Raw genomic sequence first — 20,690 nt, forward strand, 5'->3', positions numbered from 1 at the left:
TTTCTTAATGTATTTCACCTAATCTATTCTCCCAAACAACAATGGTTTTTAATCCTGCAGTGTCAATACTTTTAATTAAACTTTGCACTTTTAGGAATTATTCCTGGGTTTCTAGTCCAACATTTAGTTTCCTTCAACTTTCCGTACTTAAATTTTATATTGAAGCTTTAAAATACTTCAGGTGAATGGGTGAGCAAGATTTTGGTTAGGTAGCCTGGATGAAAGGCCACAAGAATGAGTGAAGCAGTTCCCAAATGGGGTGTCAAGATTATTGAGAAATTAGAAGGTTAAGCGCAAAGGTTAATTGAGGAAGACTTAAAGCTGCCTTAGCAACTGGACCTAAATATTTGTAAAGTGATAATGATAAGGTGGAGTTGCAAGCTGTACCAGAAAGGGTACAAGAAAGAAATCAAAACTAAAATAGATGAAAGGCAATATGGATGAAAGTTTAACTGGAAGGAGAGTTCTAAAATTGAGAATTGGGAAAACCTGCTCCATAGCTCCTTCAGTTAGCAGGAATGGGCATTTATCAGTAATAAACCAGGAGAAGTGTTATATTTTCGGTATCATTTCAGATACTGTATGGGCTAAATATGAAGAGGAAGTATTTTTAAAAAAATGAAAGTCACCACGCATCTGAAGATGCTGAGGGAAATAACCATGCAAATTAAAGAAATATATATTTTTCAATTCTCTTTCAGAGTGGGAATGGAGAAAAATGTATTGTCAATGCATTATTCCACAGAACTTGCATAGAATGTACAGCACAGAAACAAGCCATTTTGCCTAACTTAATATTGATGTTAATGTTCCATACTGGCTCTATCTCTTTTCTGATCTTAAAGTAGGATAAAAGGTCGGCACATCATGGAGGGCTGAAGGGCCTGTACTGTTCTATGTTCTATCTGTCCTGCTACCTTCAGTGATTTAGACACTCATAACTTCAGCTCCTTCTGCTCTTGCACACCCTTTAGAATAGTACCCTTCATTTTATACTGTCTCCATGTTCTTTGTACCATTGTATCACCTTTCATTTCTCTGCATTGAAATTCATCTGCCCCTTACCTGCCTGTCAACTTGTCAATTTTGTTTATGTACTGTTCTCCTCTCAATTTACAGCACTCCCAGGTTTCGAGTTGTTGGCAAAGATTGAAATTGTCCTAAGATCTAGATTGTCTTTGAAGGAAAGCAAGAATCCTAAATACTGACTCTTGTTTGACAGTTCAAAGTTGAAAACCAAGTATAATGTTATGTTTTAATGCGTGCTTTTATTCCAAAACATGCTGTCAATCTGTTGTAAATTGGTATTGAAATTCTTAAATGGAGTTTATCTTGATAGATCCTTAACTTGGGATCTCCAGTACCTTGGTCTGGCTGGCAGGAGCTACGGATTGAATCCAGTCAGAATCCACAGGCTGTGATGGATGTCATTTTGCAGGCTGGAGTAAGTGAAATGTTTTTGGATGTGATTCACATTGCCATGAGAAATGTCAAAGAAAGCCACTGAACTAGCCAATTGGGGACTTTAAAAAAACTTTGAGAAATTGTTAGAGCCAATTTAGTCTTCAATCATCAGAAAGATAATAAGGAGGAGATACAGAAAGACAGCCCCACAACTGAACCGGGGAAATTCTCATTGTTTAACACGCAGAATGTGGAAGGGATCTCGCACTAAGATTGAAGAGACCAAAGTTTGTCAGGATTTGAAGGAACTTTGCCCTAAAGGCAATTATCTGTAATGTGGCCATCATAGTGAAAGCCAGTTCTGGGAACAGAAGTTATCCAGCAGAGAAGGGTGAAAGGAAGCTGGCTCATGAGAGTGGAGAGCGAATTGAGATTTGTTTCTGGAGGATAGGTGTCCACTTAAGAGGAAGTGTAAAGTAAAGAGATTTTGTTGTTAAAAGCTAAATGGAGAATTTCTTAAAAGTTACCTACAGAGTAGTATTTATACAATGCTCTTCATTTGTTACAACAAAACTCTTAAAATATGAAATCTTGTCCTGTGATCCTTCAGTCACTGAAAGTTGAGATTATTTTTTAAAAGCCTCTTGGAGAATCCTAGCAGGTTTAAGAGTAAATCACGGAAAATATAAGTAATTACAATGCCTGCTAACTGCGAGGGAAAAAAATTGAGTGCACTAATGGCAGGTGTGAGTGTTGTTAAAGTTGGAAAGAAATGAGACACGTTTGGTATAAGAGCTATCAAAATGTACACCAACTATCAGATGAGTGCCTGATTGTGAAGATTGAAATAGTAGTTAGACCTGAAAGCAATTCAGTTACTCACTTATTGGTGAAATGTAATTCTTTCTAAACCTCAATTTGCCAGAATCCCAAACCTAAGTAATGTTACTGTGGTTATATGAGGTTCCATTTTATGGATTGGGAATTATATCAAAATAAATTCTATCTTTGATTAGCTTACTCCTGCTCCAATTTCTTTTGTTCTTGTCGGGCAGAACAGCCATGATCTCATTGAATAATGGGGCAGACTTGCTGGGCAGTGGATCTACACCTTTTATTTATTATGTTTTAAATTCATGTTAGTGTTCAACAACTGACTTGCACCTGGAATGAAAGTGTTGTCCAGTGAAATGTTCTATTATTTTGCATGTACATTGGATTCTGTTCACTAAGATCTTGATAAATTGTCATGCGCAGGAGTTTGAGCTTTGTGAGGCTTGGGTCCAGCTGCATCCTGTGTCGGTGGACTTTACAATGAAGCTCAGGCGTGAATATCTCCTTCACTTGCTTGAGAAAGGAGATGGAGAGCGAGCATTCCAGGTAAGTGCTAAATAGAAACATAGCATTATTTGTTGGGTTGTGATGAATGTGAGGTATCAGTAAAGCACTTTGTACGTTGTAATATATTTCCTATCAATCTCCAACTGAAAAGGCTGGTTTGGTCTGACGGTTTCGATACTCTGTACTTTTACCTCCTACATCTGCTACTATTATTTCCTCTTTAAGTCATAGATATCACTTTCACTGTTTTTAATGTTGATCCCTTATGATGACTAAGTTCAAAGAAAAATGGGGGGACCATTTAAAATAGTTACCAGTCCTTGTATTCAGACTTTGATATCATCGGTACTTCTGTTTAATTGCTGCATTAAGGCAGATGCTACTAGCTACATTAATCTCTAAATTATTATTGGCTCCCTAAAGACTGACATTTTGACATTGTTTGCAAACGTTCTCAAAAGCTGAACAAATAGAAAATGCTGATGATTCTAGCACTGAAATTCTGAGCTTTAATAATTATATGTTGGTCCATGTTTCAGCAAATGTATTGGAGTTTCATCTGATTCATTTCCTTCAAATTGAATGATACCTGTAATTAAATCTGAAAATTCTGGCAACGTTCAATAGTTCTAGCATTATGTGCAGAGAGAAACACTGTCAATGTTTCGGGTCACTCTGATGAAAGGTTACTTGTTATTTGATAATTGTATTTTTCTCTCCAAAGTTGCTGCCTGACCTGCTGAGTGTTTTCAATAATTTCCTGTTTTTATTTAAGATTTCCAGCATCTAATGTATTTGCTCATGTATTAGGATGGAACTGTACTGTTGTTACAATGTATGCCTGTTGACTTGCTGGCTGTAGTTAGTTTTCAACTGAATTTTCTGTCTCTTTTTACTAGATATTGAATTATTACATGACTTTTTAACAGTTGGATTTTATTTTGTATATTAATCTAAGTATTGCTTTAGTTGTGTCAAAACTGTTGACTCTTGTACAGAGCAGCATTGCTGGGCATATGTAGAGATAAATGGAAATGAGATATATATATATATATCTATTCATTTTAAAATTATAGTGTGTCCCTTTGATGACCTAGTTTTTTTGTCCCGTACATTCTGACCCATAAAGGATCGGCTTCCAGGTTAACACTCTGAATTGTAGAGTAAGCTGGACGTGGGGAGAGAGTGTGGTTTGCTGCATTTGGCTTGATTGTTAAGATGGTGAAAATGTCTTGGGAAGCCTGAGTGTTTTTTTTAGCTACTTGGCAAACTACAGTATTGGCAATGTTTGCATGACAGTGATTAAGGACAGGGTTGTGTTCAAGAGCTGCTGTTCAAGAACAGCCTACTGTTGCTCTTTGTCAATATTCCCTTGAACCAATCAAGGCAGTTGACTTTTGGAACTGTGTAACATATGTAATTAATATCTTGGGAGGGTAAATTGTTGGAGAAGAATAACTTAAAAAGAAAACTTCTGAATTAGGGGAAAATGTTATTCCATTTTAAGAAGAATGCTGTGTTAATCTATTTGTACTTCATAGATACTGACCATTTTTGATTGGTGGTATTAAACTGTGTTTGCCTTCTTGGTGCATTGGTTGATGAGTCTCCAGGTTTTAGTTTTTAAAATGTGCCAACTGATCCAAAATTAGTTGCTGTCTGTGGAAGAGGATTCTAAATGTCTGTGGACCTTTGCAGAAATTCTACCTTATTTCACTTCTGAAATATTTTTGCCGCATATCCTTGACACCCTATTTAGCAGAAATAGTTTCGCTCTATCTGTCTTGCTAGCTCCTCTAAATATCTTTAAAGTTCCAATCAAATCACTTGTCACCATTTAAATTCAAGGGATGCAGTCCTAATTTGTCTCTTGTAATTTAACCATTGGATTCTGTCTATTATTCTGAAGCCAATATAACCTTAAAGTGTGATGCCCTGAACTGTTCACAGCATTCGAGAAGTAGTCTAACCAGTGCTTTGTACATACAAGCAAGAGCTCTAGTACCATTGTACTCTAGATATGAAAGTCAGCGTTTCACAGCTTTTTCCATTATTTTTTATACCTATTTATGGTTTTTGTACCTGAAATTCATAAGTCTCTTTGAATGTCTGCTGTTTTCATTTTGTCACTGTTAAGAATGACACTCAATCCTATGAGAGATTAAATTTTAAATCTGTTTTAAATTGGCACCCCATTGTTCTGAGACTATGCCCTGTAGTCCTAGACTCTTGCATGAGGGGAAACATCTTCTCAGCATTTATCAGCATGTAAATGAGATTTTTTTTAATGCAAAAAAAAACTGAAATTCTGCTCACTACTTTGTGTTCTATTAGCTTCTGCAGGGAATCCGTGATTCTGATATGTGCCAAGCTGTATGCGAGCAGGCTCTGGATCAGCATCCGGGGCTAGCTGCTTGTCACTTTCTGGCCAATTACCTTACCATGCACTTTCACAAGAGTCTATCTGCTGCACGCCATCATGAAATTCAATCCATGCGCATTGGATCAAAGGTAAGGAAGAGATATCACTTGGCCATTGGTGGTTCTTGTTATCAGAAGTTATGTACCATCATTTTTTCACTTATATGTGTCAAGTATCTTTTGGTTTCTCACTATATGGATGACTACAGTTCTGTTTAACTGAACCCCATGAACTTCAAGTAAGATCCCAAGTGGAGTAGTAATAATTCTATATCACAGTGATGTAAAGTTTGGATGCAGGTAAACGACTAAGGAAATTGGTCACTTTGATAGCACTTTTGTAAAACTGGTTATAAAATTGCTTTAGAAAGGGATATTCTACCATTGTATCTGTTTCTGTAGGCTGTGTTTCATGTTTGTTAATGGAAAAATCTGAGCAATATATGGTTGTTGTACCATAATGAGATGCAAAGCATTAACTTTTGCAGTTATTGCCCTACGTGTTATGTGACCAGCATAACAACTGTAGTTGCACTCCAAAGTTGTGAACCACTTATGAGCATGTTGATGCCATTGTCTACTGCTTTATGTCAGCTCGGATAAAAATTAAGCTAATGATGCATGTTGAGGTTTTAAAAATGCCAGGTATTTCTTTGCTTGTCAGTTTTTCTCCATAACAGTCCATTAACATTTTGGCGCTATATATTCCTTTTGGTAGCTTTTACTAACTCTACCAGATTCAGCACGTGATATCTATTCACATCTGTCATCAAACCCATTGCTGATGTTGGAGCAGCTACTAATGAATATGAAAGTGGATTGGGCATCAGTGGCTGTCCAGACACTTCATCAACTGCTTATGGGGCAAGAAGCTGGTTTGGCCATTGAAGACATAGATTGCCTTCTTTCTAAATATGCAGCCAAGGCTCTTGAAGTTCCCTTTGCAGTGCGAGAGAAAGCACGATCAGGTAACAAAAATTGATCTGCTTTTATTTCTTTGTGAAGCCGAATTTATTTTTAGAAGTATATATATTAAAGCTGTAACTGTCAGCTTTATATTACATTTACTGTTTACAGAAACCTTGCCAAAGTCTGTTACTGTGTTACTGAATCTATTTTTGACTGGTCCATGTGTCCTCTGATTACATAATTGACTCTTTTTCTGTCCCATTTCAACTTCACACTGTGCGTTATATTTGGGTTGGAAATTTCCACTTGTTAACTTGAGTAAGGCATGTTGCTTTCTAGCCTTGGGCTGAAGAAACAATTAACTTGCCGATATTTTTATTTAAGTATGTCAATTTTAATTGTTTCTTTGGCTTTTTCTTTGTGGCAGGCCCATAACCTAATTGTACTTTTTGGTCTTGATTGAAACTGTATTTCATTCTTTTTGTAATGAATTTTCTGTAGTTTGTTTCTTTCTAGTTGATTAAGTTAAGATTTATGGAATCTTACTAAATGAAAGCTTTTTATCAGCATTACTGCAGTATAATTTATCTCTTTATTCAAATTTGTCGTCAAATTAATAAACATAGTAAAAATCAAATGAGAAGTATCTTCCACTGCTTTTGCACTGCAGAACACTGACAGGGTTGTTCCTGAATGCTGTTGTGATTTGCTATGTAATTCGAGTACAGCTGTGATATGTAGGCCTGCTGAGTTTCGCAGAAAAACTAGAGCTCCTAGAATCTGACTTCCTTCATTTGATTGCACAACCCGAAACCGATGGCTTGACTATGTATGATCGAGTTTGACTATTGGAATGATAGTGGCTGTCCTTATGTGCTCATAGCTTTTCTGGGGTTCCATGTCTCTTCCACCTGTTTTTCCAGGATCAGGTGAAAAGTGATCAGCCTTGGCTATGATTGCCCTGGTGATGTAAAAGCCCACATTGCTCTGCGTCAAAGCTAAATGAGTATACTGTTCCTAGTAACCATATCAAGTGTGTTCCCCTTTTAACCCTTAAAAATACTATGAAAACTGGAAAAAAAAGCGGTTTGTTTTGTGATTATCAAAACGGAGGATTTTTTTAGGTTGGCCACTTGTGTGAATTTTAAGCTGTTTTTTAATGCCTTTCTGTCTAGATTCTGTAATCAATCTCCAAGATTTGCTCACCCAGAGTGCAGGACCAGAGAATTTTCCCACATCATCAAATCTTGAGAGAACGTCAAGCATATGTTCTGGTAAGGACAATATCAAGCTATAGATAATTACAGTGCAGGTGATAATTCAGCCCCATCTATGTTGGCTTTTTGTTAAAGTAGTTTAAAACACATCTCTCTGCTTCTGTATATCCACAAAACTACATTTTTTACCCTCAAATGCTTAAGCTGCTTTCACTGAAAATGATGGATCCGTTTGATTATCCGATAAAATTCCACTAGTGTATGCAGCACAAGTTTGTTTCTACTCTGAAAAGAAAATGAGAGTGATTTGATATTTTAATTCACCTAAAATTAGCAGACAGAATTAGAATTTTTGCGTTTATGTAATAATTCTATACATTTCTGCACTCGTCCCCACCATTCCATAGAATCAGGAGATGTAGAGTCAATATGGATAGAGCTGAGAAATTCTAAGGTAGAAAGACGCCAATGGGAGTTATCTACAGGCCCCCAAACAGTAGTTTGGATGTAGGATGTAAGTTGAATACGGAGTTGAAATTGGCCTGTCGCCAAGGTATTACTACTGTTGTTATGGGGGATTTCAACATGCAGGTAGACTGGGAGAATCAGGATGGTCCTGGACCCCAAGAAAAGGAGTTTGTGGAGTGCCTCCGAGATGGATTCTTAGAACAGCTGGAGCCTACCAGGGAGAAGGCAATTCTGGATCTGGTGTTGCGCAACGAACCAGATTTGATCAGGGACCTCGAAGTAAAGGTGCCATTAGGAGGTAGTGGCCATAATATGATAAGTTTTTACCTACAATTTAAGAGGGAGAAGGGAGAATCAGAAGTGTCAGTATTACAGTTGAACAAAGGGGACTATGGAGCTATGAGGGAGGAGCTGGCCAAAGGAGCTGGTTCAATACCCTAGCAGGGATGGCAGTGGAACAACAATGGCAGGTATTTCTGGATATAATGCAGAAGGTGCAGGATCAGCTCATTCCAAAGAGGAAGAAAGATCCTAAGGGAAAGCAGGGGCGGCCGTGGCTGACGAGGGAAGTTAAGGACTGTATAAAGATAAAAGAGAAGTATAGCATAGCAAAGATGAGCGGGAAGCCGGAGGACTGGGAAACTTTTAAAGAGCAACAGAGGATAACTAAAAAGGCAATACGTAGAGAAAAAATGAGGTACGAAGGCAAACTGGGCCAAACATATAAAGGAGAATAGTAAAATCTTTTTTAGGTGTGTGATAAGAAAAAAAAATTAAGACTAATATTGGGCCCTTGAAGACTAATGGGTGAATTTATTATGGGGAACAAGTAGATGGCAGAAGAGTTGAATAGGTACTTTGGATCTGTCTTCACTGGGGAAGACACAAGCAATCACCCAGATGTAATAGTGGCTGAAGGACCTAGGGTAATGTGTGAACTGAAGGGAGTTCATATTAGGCAGGAAATGGTATTGGATAGACTGTTAAGTCTGAAGGCTAATAAGTCTCCCAGGACCTGATGGTCTGCACTCCAGGGTACTTAAGGAATCGGTTCTAGAAATCATGGATGTACTGGTAATCATTTTCCAATGTTCTATAGATTCAAGATCAGTTCCTGCGGATTGGATGGTGGTTAATGTTGTCCCACTTTTCAAGAAAAGAGGGAGAGAGAAAACGGAATTATAGACTGGTTAGCCTGACGTCAGTGGTGGGAAAGATGCTGGAGTCGATTATAAAAGATGAAATTACGACTCATTTGGATAGCAGTAACAGGATAGGTCAGCATGGGTTTACGAAGGGGAAATCGTGCTTGACTAATCTTCATGAATTTTTTGAGGATGTAACTATGAAGATGGACAAGGGATAGCCAGTGGATGTAGTGTACCTGGATTTTCAGAAAGCGTTTGATAAAGTCCCATGTAGAAGATTAGTGAGCAAAATTAGGGCACATGGTATTAGGGCAAAATACTGACTTGGATTGAAAATTGGCTGGCTGACAGGAAGCAGTGTAATGATAAACTGGTCCCTTTCGGAATGGCAGGCGGTGACCAGTGGGGTACCACAAGGTTCGGTGCTGGGACCGGAGCTGTTTGCAGTATACATTGATGATATAGATGAAGGCATTAAAAGTAATATTAGCAAATCTGTTGATGACACAAAGCTGGGTGGGAAGGTGAAATGTGAGGAGGATGTTATGAGAATACAGGGTGACTTGGACAGGCTAGGTGAGTGGACGGATGTATGGCAGATGCAGATTAATATGGATAAATGTGTGGTTATCCACTTTGGTGGCAAGAACAGGAAGGCAGATTACTATCTAAATGGAGTCAAGTTAGGTAAAGGAGAAATACAATGAGATCTAGGTGTTCTTGTACATCAGTCAGTGAAAGAGAGTGTGCAGGTACAGCAGGCAGTGAAGAAAGCTAATAGCATGCTGGCCTTCATAACAAGACAAATTGAGTATAGGAGCAAAGAGGTCCTTCTGCAGCTGTACAGGGCCCTGATGAGACCGCACCTGGAATATTGTGTGCAGTTTTGGTCTCCAAATTTGAGGAAGGACATTCTGGCTATTGAGTGTGTGCATAGGTTCACAAGGTCAGTTCCCAGAATGGCGGGACTATCATATGTTGAAAGATTTGAGCGACTGGGCTTGTATGCACTTGAGTTTAGAAGGATGAGAGGGGATCTGATTGATACGTGTAAGATTATTAAAGGATTGGACACTCTGGAGGCAGGAAGCATGTTTCTGCTGATGAATGAGTCCAGAACCAGAGGAGACAGTTTAAAAATAAGGCATAGACCATTTAGAACAGAGTTGAGGAGAAATTTCTTCACCTGGAGAGTGGTGGCTGTATGGAATGCTCTGCCCCAGAACGCAGTGGAGAACAAGTCTCTGGATACTTTAAAAAAGGAGATGGATAGTGCTCTTAAAATAGTGGAATCAAGGGTAATGGGGATAAGGCAGGAACAGGATATTGATTGTGGATGATCAGCCATGATTATAATGAATGGTGATGTTGGCTCGAAGGGCCAAGTGGTCTACTCCTGCACCTATTGTCTATTCAATTACACCATGCCAGGGGCGGCATGGTAGTGCAGTGGTTAGCACTGCTGCCTCACAGTACCAGGTATCTGGGTTCGATTCCAGCCTCGATGACTGTCAGTGTGGAGTTTGCACATTCTCCCCAAGTCTGCATGGGTTTCCTCCCACAATCCAAAGTTGAGCATGTTAGGTGAACTGGCCATGCCTTCAACTGCCCGTACTGTTCAGGAATGTGTAGTTTGGGTGCATTACTCGGGTTAAATGTAGGGCAATGGGTCTGGGTGGATTAGTCTTCGGAGGGTCGATGTGGACTTTTCGGGCTGAAGGGCCTGTTCCCACGTTAAGGATTCTAATTCTAATTCTAAAACATTCTAATTCGTACTCCTACCAACATATTATGTTAGATATTTTGGGTAATGTAAATCAGAGCAGACAAAATTCAAGTAAATAAGTAATAAATTTGTATTTAATACCGAATCAGGGAGGGAATAATTATGGATTTCTAATGATGGAATTGAAAGAATACATTCATCAGGTTAATATTCGCTTTTGGAAAAACAATCAAGTTGTTGAGCCTATTTCTGAGAGTGAAGAAAACAAAGAAATTAAGAAAGTTTTCAAACTTGGAATACTTAATATAATTGGAAAAACATCATGGTTTATGCTGCCTGAGTATTTGTGTGTTTACATTTACAAGAAAGGAGTACAACATTGGTACCAATATTAACCATTTTGGCATTCGTCCTAAGATCAGAATGGTACTTGAGAACTGGCATTTAAACATTTGAACTCTGATCTCATGGGTGAAATAAGTGTTCAAAAGTGTTAGATTATTAGTTTGTTTGAAATGCATGTGCAGACAAATGGTAATTTTGAGACCTGAATTTTCAAAGTTGGTCAGTGCATCCAGTTTTGTGAAGGTAAAACTTAACTTCTACTCTTAAACTGCATTACTCACTGCACATAATTTTAAATTGAATGATTCAGTTGATTTTTGTTCAGTGATAAATCAGTGTAATCTATGTTGCAGGTAACTCCTCTCTCCAAGGACCAACTACCCCTCGAGAAGGATCTCTTCAAACGTCAAAATCAATTGGTGAATTTCTTCCTCCAGAAATCCCACCTGCTAAGAAAGACTGGATCCCGGATGATAAGGCATTGTTTTGCATGGTCTGTGGGAAGGAAAGGTTCACCATGGTAAGGGAAAATATCAGCTAAAGCTGTTTTAAATTTTGAACTTTTTATTTATTATTCTCTTTCGGTGATTTCAGTGAATTTACAGAATAAAATTTTTCACCAGACACTTTGTCCTGTAACTAACCTTTGTCAGTCACTGGTGGATTTTCACTTTCAAATTTACTGGACAGAATTATGGTAGATATTGAAAAGAAGTGCATCCATGTCCACAAGATTAGTAATATATTATCATTGACAGTGGAAGCACTATATACCATTCAAATTGTGGGCTTCTGGGTGCTTGCAAGTTGAGAATAGGTGTGCTGTGAATTATTTGCTCAATCCTTTCCATGTGGCTGGTTCTGGGGAAACAGTTATTCTTGTAACTTGAGTGGTGATAAACAACTGATCTCAGAACTTGTTTTCATAAACTATAGTGGAGGCAATTAGAAATGAGCTCTGCAGTGCTCTTCTGCCACTGCATCATGATTCTATTTTATTAGTGGCCTTGTATTACTGTAATTTTTTTTTTAGTTTTAAAGTGAAGACTGGGGCCCACAATTCACTGCCTCAGCAAGTAAAATAACACTGTTCCTGAACTGATATTATAAATGTCCACAGACCATTTGAAAAGGATAATTGGCCCAGACCCAATTGTTTGAACTGTATTTCTTTGTAAGTCTTATAGCTTTTGCATTAAAAGTGACTCCTTTGTTCATAGTGATCCTGTTTCAAAGGACTCCTCCTCAGAGACAGATAATGCAGCAGTTTAGCAAAACCAGGTGAAAAACACTAAAAATAATCACATTTGGACCAAATTGATCAATAACTGGAGGAATAATAAAATAAAATAGCTTCCAGAGAATGTGTGTGCCTAACTTTGGCTCCACTTCCACAAAACTGGTCAAAACAAGTTATTTAGAGTTCATGTTTTCGACCTGGATATTCATTCGGTGTATGTTAAGTTCATACAGTTAACAGCCACTGTTTGCTGGATAACTATTATTCTCTCAAATTGAAAATGCCAAGCAGCAATATGTTTATTGGAAGCAGATTTCAGTTGAAAGAAATGAAGGGAAGAGTTTATAACTGAGTAACAAATTTTAGTCTAGTGGTTTTGAGAGATGGCTGCAAAACCTTCCACTAATGTTATTTTGCTATTCGAATGGGATGAACGTCTGATGTGTTTTCATTTTATTTGTATTATTCCTGAGGAATATGTAGGTATATTTTGCACTTTGCATGGAATTTCATTCTGCCCTGTAGGTATGGGATTCCTGCTGCATATCCACGGACCTGTCTGAAAAATTGCAGCAGTTGGTGTGGCCTAAGATGGCTTCCTCCTGTTGCTCATCATTCCCTACATACTGCCGTAATGAGGCCCCTTCAGGACTGCTTTCCATTCACCAGCAACTTTGAGGCCAACTTGAGAAATTTAGGGATTGAAGAATGGGCATGAGTGCTGGGCACTTTCGGGATGAGAGAACCGCCAGCCAGTCAGATCCCTTGACACTCTGAAGGAGGGCTTCCTTCTCAATGAGGGGGTGGGATTCCCAAATGCAGCCAATCCACTTGCTGAGGCCATTACAAACCTTCAGGGCTGCCAGCATCAACTTAATCTGGCACCATGGGAAGTCCCTCCATCTGAAAAATCCTACCCCTTGAGCTTCTGTCAGTGAAGCTGCATTTGTAGGATAATGTTTGAGTGCCATTGATTCAGTTTGGTTCATTTAGGTAGTGACCTGCCTCCAGGAAATGGATTTTCCTGGGTTGCAAGCCTCAGAGTTTATTTTTTGCCTCCGAATTACAGTTAAAGATTCTGACATCTTGCAGTCGGTGCTTCAATCAGCAATGTTAATCTGGCAAAATGCAAGATGTTTGCAATAAAAAGCTGCACCATAGTAGGAATTTCATGTTCCCAGTTATAAAGTTTCAAATGTCTGTAGGTCTGTTTTATCAGAAAAATATCTTCATTTCCTTGACATCCATAATATTATGCTTGCTTACACAACATTAAACCTTAATACTTTCCTGAATGACTATGCTTTTCATTTCATCTATTTTAATGTTTCTTTCTGAGGCTCGATGGAATTGATTAAATTCTTGTTAACTGCTTTGCGCCTTCTGTTACATTAAAGGTGTAATAGAAATGCAAGTTGTTGTTAGGAATAGTCTCTGACCCACCTTCTTGGACCATGCCTCCTCTATTGTTAATGGTTTATCTCAACTTTTGTAAATGCAAATTCCGGACTTTTGATCTCTGTTGTCAGTAAAGGCAGCTTAACAACAAAAAGGTCCAAAGTTTGCAACTTCTAATCTATGTTGAGTTCTCCAACCTCTGTCAGGCATTGTTACTGTGACCTCAAGACCATAAAACCATGAAAGGGAAAGTCAGCCATGGATGACTGTTAATAATTATACGCCAACCACTATTAAAATGTGTATATGAAGGGAAGGATGTGCTACAATGATTCCCTAGTGGTTAGCACCATTGCCTCACAGCGCCAAGGACCCGGGTTCGATTCTAATCTCGGGCGACTGTCTGTATGGAGTTGCACGTTCTCCTTGTGTCTGCCTGGGTTTCCTCCAGGTGCTCCGGTTTTCTCCCACAATCACAAAAGATGTGCAGGTCAGGTGAATTGGCCATGCTAAGTTGCCCATAATGTTAAGTGCATCAGTCAGAGGGAAATGGGTTCGGGTGGGTTACTCTTCGGAAGGTCAGTGTGGACTTGTTGGGCTGAAGGGCCTGTTTCCACACTGTAGGGAATCTAATCTAATCTTTCATTTTTTTGGCTAGTTCAATCGACGGCATCACTGCAGGCGTTGTGGGCGAGTTGTTTGTCAGTCCTGTTCTACAAACAAAATGGTTGTTGAAAAGTGCAGAGAGAACCCAGCACGAGTTTGTGACCAATGTTACAGCTATTATCATGGGAAGTAAGTCTTTTCTCAGATGCAGTATGGATTTTGGATGTGGCTTTAGCAACTTGTCAAACAATTGTACTCTCCTTGCATGAAGTACACATGTGTTTCCCCTTTATTGATATTCTTGCAATTTATCCTGGAGCTGCAAATAAAAGGATCTCTTTTCAACAATACTCAATATGAAAGCTCAGTTAACTGGATGGCTGGTTTATGATGCAGAGTAATGCCAACAGTGTGGGTACAGTCTCTCACAGGCTGAGATTACCATGAAGGTATAGCCGACTCAACCTTTGCCTTCACTTGTGGCATTGTGACTCTTGGGTTGAGTTCACCATCCATCATCTCTTTAAATGATAAAGCCACCCTATGCTCCTCTGGGATGATGGCGACTTTACTCAATATGAGTAACGTTAGGGAGATATTTGTATTTACTTCTGAAGTGCTCTGAGGTCAACTGTATCTTGTTCTTTGTGAAAGCTTGGTGAAAATCTGTTCCAGCCCTACGTCTGAAAAATTCTATTGGATTGACAGTTTATTTTCCATGGAAGTAAGACCATGGGAATGCATTATTGCACTGTCTCTCCGATTAGTAAGAAATGGATTATATATATAAATTGACTTCTGTAAACGTTTTGGTGAAGAATTACTAACAAAAATAAAACTAATATTGCTCATTGTATTCATATTTCTTATTTTAAGCCTGTTACAATGCTTAGCTTTAGTGTTCCTGTTTATGGTTATTTAAAGATTTCAAAGTTAGGAGTGCCTGCTGCAATTAATGACTATCTTAGGTTAATGGTTCTCTAATGGTTTTGGTCGAAGGACCCATTTTCAAATGGGTTAATAAGTATTGATACCCCCCAGTCTAAATGAAAATAATACAAGTTTCTTACAGATTTACTTTTCGGAATAGAAGGCTGATCAATGAATCAGTTGAGGGACAGGAATGGAGTTTTTCCAGGCCTGCCTAATGTATGGTGAGCAGAAATGAGATTGGTGATCTGAACACATTCATCGTCTTGTCAGCCAAGAAGTAACCTTGCTGGTTCAGCAATGTCCCTGTAAAAGTATTTAGCGCATTATACCCCCTTTCTCTTCCTGGAGTGGGTCAAGCTCAGTGACTGTTATTGGTGACACTAATGTCATTTCTGGTATAACTAAAGAGCAAATCCACCCTTAAGGATGGTGGTCGCTATTCCTCTTGGAACAGTTGTTTGGTAACCCCCAGTAGAAACTAGTACATGCATACTTCCTCCAGAAACTGTGGTTGGATTTTTAAAAATGTATGGTATTCACTTTTTTTAAAAATGTGCACATTTTTCATGCTGCTCTTCTGTGAATTGAATCTATTCACAAAGTGAATGAGTAATTGGTCTATAAATTGCAGTGTACCATCTTAACTGCTTTGTTTAGAGAATAGTCTTGACATTTGTCAGTTCTGTTTACAATACCATATGTTTGTATCTTCTATTAATTAGTTTATAATTTTGTTCACTCTTTATTTTTATTTCCTATAGTGAAAATGTACAACTCGATCAAGGTGAAGGTGAGTAACTGGAACTTGATAGTTTGAGAAAAATTCTTCTTTGTTTTTCCCAGTTTTAGTTACTTACATGTATAATTCCATCTCTGTGCAATAGATCCCATAAATTGTGGTGATAGTGATTTGGATCTTACTGTAGCACTACAGATGCCGCGACAGTCAGAAGTACATTGGAACCTGACTCTGAATGAAGAAGACAATGAGAATGAACGTAGTGAGTTTTTCTATGAGCAGGTGAGAGATATAAAACTGTTGACTTGGTTTTGGAATCTCACCTGATGATGATATTATACAAATCACATCCCAGACTGAAAGCTGGCATGCTCAAGGTCATTTTTATTGTTTTTTTTTCTTATTTTGGTTTTAATGAGGTAGTCTGTCACTGAAATGCACAGTATTGAAGATTGGATTTTAACAGTAAAATGGAAGTTTATTAAGCAAAAGGATTAGGATAAATCAAAATATTTAAATATCACATGAACTTAGAGTCTGAAACTCTCAGTAATCTCATGAATTCTTTAAAGATCCAAAAGTACCCCTGAAAAACTCAGACCGGAGGGAGAATATCTCCTTGCCTATCATCTTTCTTGGCTAAATTTAACTGGAACTTCCCAGTCTGAAAAATTTAGAAGCGCCTTCCTGTAACACCTGAATTTAAACATCTTCAAAAACCTCTCCAAGGTTTTACCCAAATGCTAACGGTCTGGAACAATCCTTAAACTACTTACTTTAAGGTAATCTGTTTTTATTATCTTCTCCATCAATCATATTAATCTTCATCTAAGACTGCTGTAGAAATGCCATAGACTGAAACTAAAACTTTGCTTTAAGCCATGAATGTTATCTCTCTGCTTAAAGAACAAGAAGTCTGGAAGCTTCTAACCGAAACCTGTTTATCCTGTTCGGTCAAAACACACAGTCAATGTAAGCAAAAGCCTTTTAGTCGTTATCCCTCTTAAATCAATTTAAAAGAAATCGCTATGTCTACAGAAATACTTACAAAAAGTCATTAAACTCAGGGAGACTCGGGGGGGGGGAAAAAAAAACATATGCTGCTGATTCAAAAATCCAAACTGTAAGGATAAATGATGTTAAAATATATATAAATCTCACAACCTACTTCACATAACTTCCTTGTACTTTGTTGCAGGGGAACCTGATTGTTACAAAATCTGTTTTAGAGTATAGGAAAGGTTTAGAGGGATATGGGCCAAATGCTGGTAAATGGGACTACATGAATTTAGTATATCTGGTTGGCATGCTGGTGAGTTGGACCGAAGGGTCTGTTTCCATGCTGTACATCTCTATGACTGTATGACTCTAATAAAGACCTGAAATGCATTTTGCAACCATTTAAAATATACATTGCTTCAAAAGACACCAAAAAGGGAAAGACAGCTTGAATTTATATAGTGCCTTTATTAGGATATCACAGCACTAGGGAGGCAATGTCTCACTGGTATTATCACTGGACTGTTAATCCTAAGACCCAGATAACATTCTGGGGACCAGGGTTTGAATCCTGCCATGGCAGATGGTGGAGTTTGAGTTCAATACATATCTGGAATTAATAATGTAGTGATTACCATCAATCCATTGTCAATTGTCAGAAAATCTCATCTGGGTGACTAATGTCCTTCAGGGAAGGAAACTGCCATCCTTACCTGGTTTGGCCTACATGTGATTCCAGACCCACAGCAACGTGGTTGAGTTTTAACTGCCTTCTTGGTAATTCTGGGTGGGCAATAAATGCTGGCCTAGCCAGCTATGCCCTCATCCTGTGAATGAATAAAGAAGAAAAATTCCACAGCCTGTATAACAATAGTTTAACTCTGGCACCAAATGTAACTCTCAGTAAATGCTGTTTGTTTTATTCAACCGAGTTAAGGTGCACAATGTCATTGCGAGTAGACATTTGGATTTAAAAAGAACAATATTGCTGTATTTTCCCAGGTGTAACCTGTTATCAATCCTAAAACGTTGCAAATTCTTCAAAACAAAACAAGTGGTCTCTATCAACTGTCTTGCTTTAATGTTGCCACTGCTGATTAATTATGGCATGGCAGTGTTACTGTGAATATAGCCCCAGAAAGGAAATAATTGCTTGGAAACGACTTCTCTGTCATTTTATTCTATTGTTTTGCTTCCTATCTCAAAATGTTCTTGTTTGTGTTTCACAATGTGGCAGCAAAGGACAGTTAATGGACATGCATCACTTATTAAATAGTTTCAGCAAAATATTAACTTAAGGTTACGTCCCCTCGAGCCTGACATGCTGTAGTTTACTCCCATTATTTCTAGTTAGAATGAATCTGTATGTAATAAAGAAATTAAATACTTTGAGATGTAATCAACTAGCATCCTAGAGTTGTCAACAATGTGGTTCCACAAAGAGCAGTGGAATGTATGACCAGCTTGTTGATTGAGGGATAAGTAGTCTGTGGACACTGGGAGAATTCCCTGCTCTTTTCTCAAATGGCATTTTTAGATTATTGGTACTCACTTGGTCCATGGGTTTAATGGGTCATCTGAAAAAACAGATATTCCTAATAATGTAGCATTCATTCCTTTTTGCTGTGTAAATGTTAACTTACATCCACAAACATCTGACTTGAGCCATTAGATATAGGACCAGAAATAGGCTCTTCAGTACGTTGAGCCTGCTCTGTCATTCAGTGAGGTCATGGCCAATCCGATCATCCTCAACTACACTTTCCTTGCTTTTCCCATAACACTTGATTCCTTTATTTATTGAAAATCTGTCTCCCTCAATGACCCAACCTTCTCAGTCCTCTTTGAGGGAGGAAATTCCTCCTTATTTCTGTGTTATTTTGGCATTCACTTATTCTGCGATTATGTCGTTGAGTCTTGGACTCTCCCAGAAGGGGAGAAACCTTTCCACATCTACCCTATCAAGCTAAGAATCTTGCATGATTCAATAAGGTCACCTTTCATTCTTCTAAACTAAAAGGCCCAACTTAGTGCCTTCTCAAAGGAAAATCCCTCCATAACCAGGATCAGCCTAATGAACCTTCTCTGCATTGTCTGACCATTGAGCTAGCTGGTTCTCAAAAACATCGGACACAATTTGATGAAATTCTTAAATGACCTCTTCTGAGAAATAAAAATTTAATCATCTGTAAATTTCTGTGCATAATTATGTCAGTGTTTCCAAATCACTTGCTGGAGAAAGGCACTACTTTGAGCAGGGCTAAATTACTTATGACATAGACCAGGGTTCAACCTGAAGCATGTTCAGTTGGCATACCAGGCAATACACTACATGCATTCTGAAAGTACATGCACTTGGGGACACGATTACCCTAAAGTTTCCATTCCTGGTTAGCATTTGTGATCTCTATAGAAGCCCGAGAGTTCCTTTTGCATTTATTTATATTGTTATAAATTGTATTTTCCGGTATTTCTACATAGCAAGGGGGAAGGGAAGTGAAAGGCATGGCATTTTGAAAGCCACAATTCACCTCCTTGAAGCTTGGTTTGGAAGTTTTGCAAAAAAAAAATGCTTAGGAGGAGGAAAAAAAAATGCTTAGGAGGTGCAGTAAATGAAAATGTTAAAGGTGTTGTAATGTTTCACAGGCTCCAAGTGCTTCCTTGTGTATTGCCATCCTGAACCTGCACAGTAATAGTATGGAGTGTGGCCATCAGTTGATAGATCACTGCAGCAGACTGTCTCGCGCATTGACAAATCCAGAAGTGGATGCTTGCCTTTTAATAGATATCATAAAGCAACTTCTTTTCAGTGCTAAAATGATGTTTGTGAAAGCAGGAAGGAGCCAAGATCTGGCGCTTTGCGACAGGTGAGTAGCATTGATATTACGTTTCAAGATATGTTCTTGAGTAATAAAAGTGTGCCTTATTGATAGTTGATGCAGTGAATCTGCAGCATGCTGTGACTTAAACACAGTTGTTCATGCATCCACTTAACAGTTGCATGGTAACAGAGAACTTGACTATTGCTGGCTGACTAGATACGCTGTTAAAAGTTTTTCATCATGCATTCATCAGGAAAAACACAACTATAACAAATTTCACATCATCTCAGCAATTTAAACTGCAGGAGAAAGGGATGCTGATTGATAGGTAATTCTAACTGGTTGAGGCTTTGCAATGGAGAAAAAAAAGGAGAGCTATAGGCTGTCCAAGAGCCAGAAAATTACAAGTATTGGGATTGTTTACAATTTGGCATTCTTGCTCGTTTCCTAACGGGTAAAAGACAGAAATGTCACAGTTTTCAGCAACATTCACTTTTAGGTTTATTTTGCATATGAGGATATGAAGGTGCCCTCCCTTTCCCATGTGGCTCACTGAGTTAATTATGAGACATTGAATCATTTTTAACAGGGAACCCCACAACTGGATTTGTCCTCAACAAACACAGTATTGGGAGTAATAAAAGCAGAAAATACAGGAAACATTCAGGGTGATGACCTGTCATCAGATCCTCAACTTGAAACATTTCCTGTTTCACTATGAGTGCTGCCTCACCTGCTGAGTGTTTTCTGTTCTTATTTCGGATTTCCTGTGCTTCAGTATTTTGCTTGCATGTATTATTTGGCCACTCCCAGAAAAGCAAGACACAAAAATTGATAAGTTTTCCTTTTGATAGTTGTAGAATAGCCATTTATTGCAATATTATACGATCTCTGCTGCTGTCTGCTGCATCCTTTCCATCCTTAATCCATATCATTGCAGGCATCAAGGGAATAAGGTAAGGAGGTTGGTAGTG

General features: G+C 38.4%; 1 protein-coding gene across 10 annotated transcripts in view; it reads left to right on the top strand.

The window, feature by feature from the left end:
* zfyve26 (zinc finger, FYVE domain containing 26) overlaps nucleotides 1–20,690 on the top strand; it is a 101,848-nt gene that overhangs the window by 57,734 nt on the left and 23,424 nt on the right. For all 10 annotated transcript variants that reach the window (XM_043697939.1, XM_043697944.1, XM_043697943.1 and 7 more), the window contains 10 exons: nucleotides 1,340–1,444; nucleotides 2,662–2,784; nucleotides 5,080–5,256; nucleotides 5,885–6,134; nucleotides 7,251–7,349; nucleotides 11,333–11,499; nucleotides 14,276–14,412; nucleotides 15,918–15,946; nucleotides 16,041–16,177; nucleotides 19,541–19,761. In XM_043697939.1, the coding sequence (XP_043553874.1) occupies nucleotides 1,340–1,444; nucleotides 2,662–2,784; nucleotides 5,080–5,256; nucleotides 5,885–6,134; nucleotides 7,251–7,349; nucleotides 11,333–11,499; nucleotides 14,276–14,412; nucleotides 15,918–15,946; nucleotides 16,041–16,177; nucleotides 19,541–19,761 (1,445 nt within the window). The remainder of the gene's footprint in view (nucleotides 1–1,339; nucleotides 1,445–2,661; nucleotides 2,785–5,079; nucleotides 5,257–5,884; nucleotides 6,135–7,250; nucleotides 7,350–11,332; nucleotides 11,500–14,275; nucleotides 14,413–15,917; nucleotides 15,947–16,040; nucleotides 16,178–19,540; nucleotides 19,762–20,690) is intronic.

The sequence above is a fragment of the Chiloscyllium plagiosum genome, chromosome 10, assembly GCF_004010195.1.
Source record: "Chiloscyllium plagiosum isolate BGI_BamShark_2017 chromosome 10, ASM401019v2, whole genome shotgun sequence".
In the NCBI taxonomy this organism is placed as follows: Eukaryota; Metazoa; Chordata; class Chondrichthyes; order Orectolobiformes; family Hemiscylliidae; genus Chiloscyllium; species Chiloscyllium plagiosum.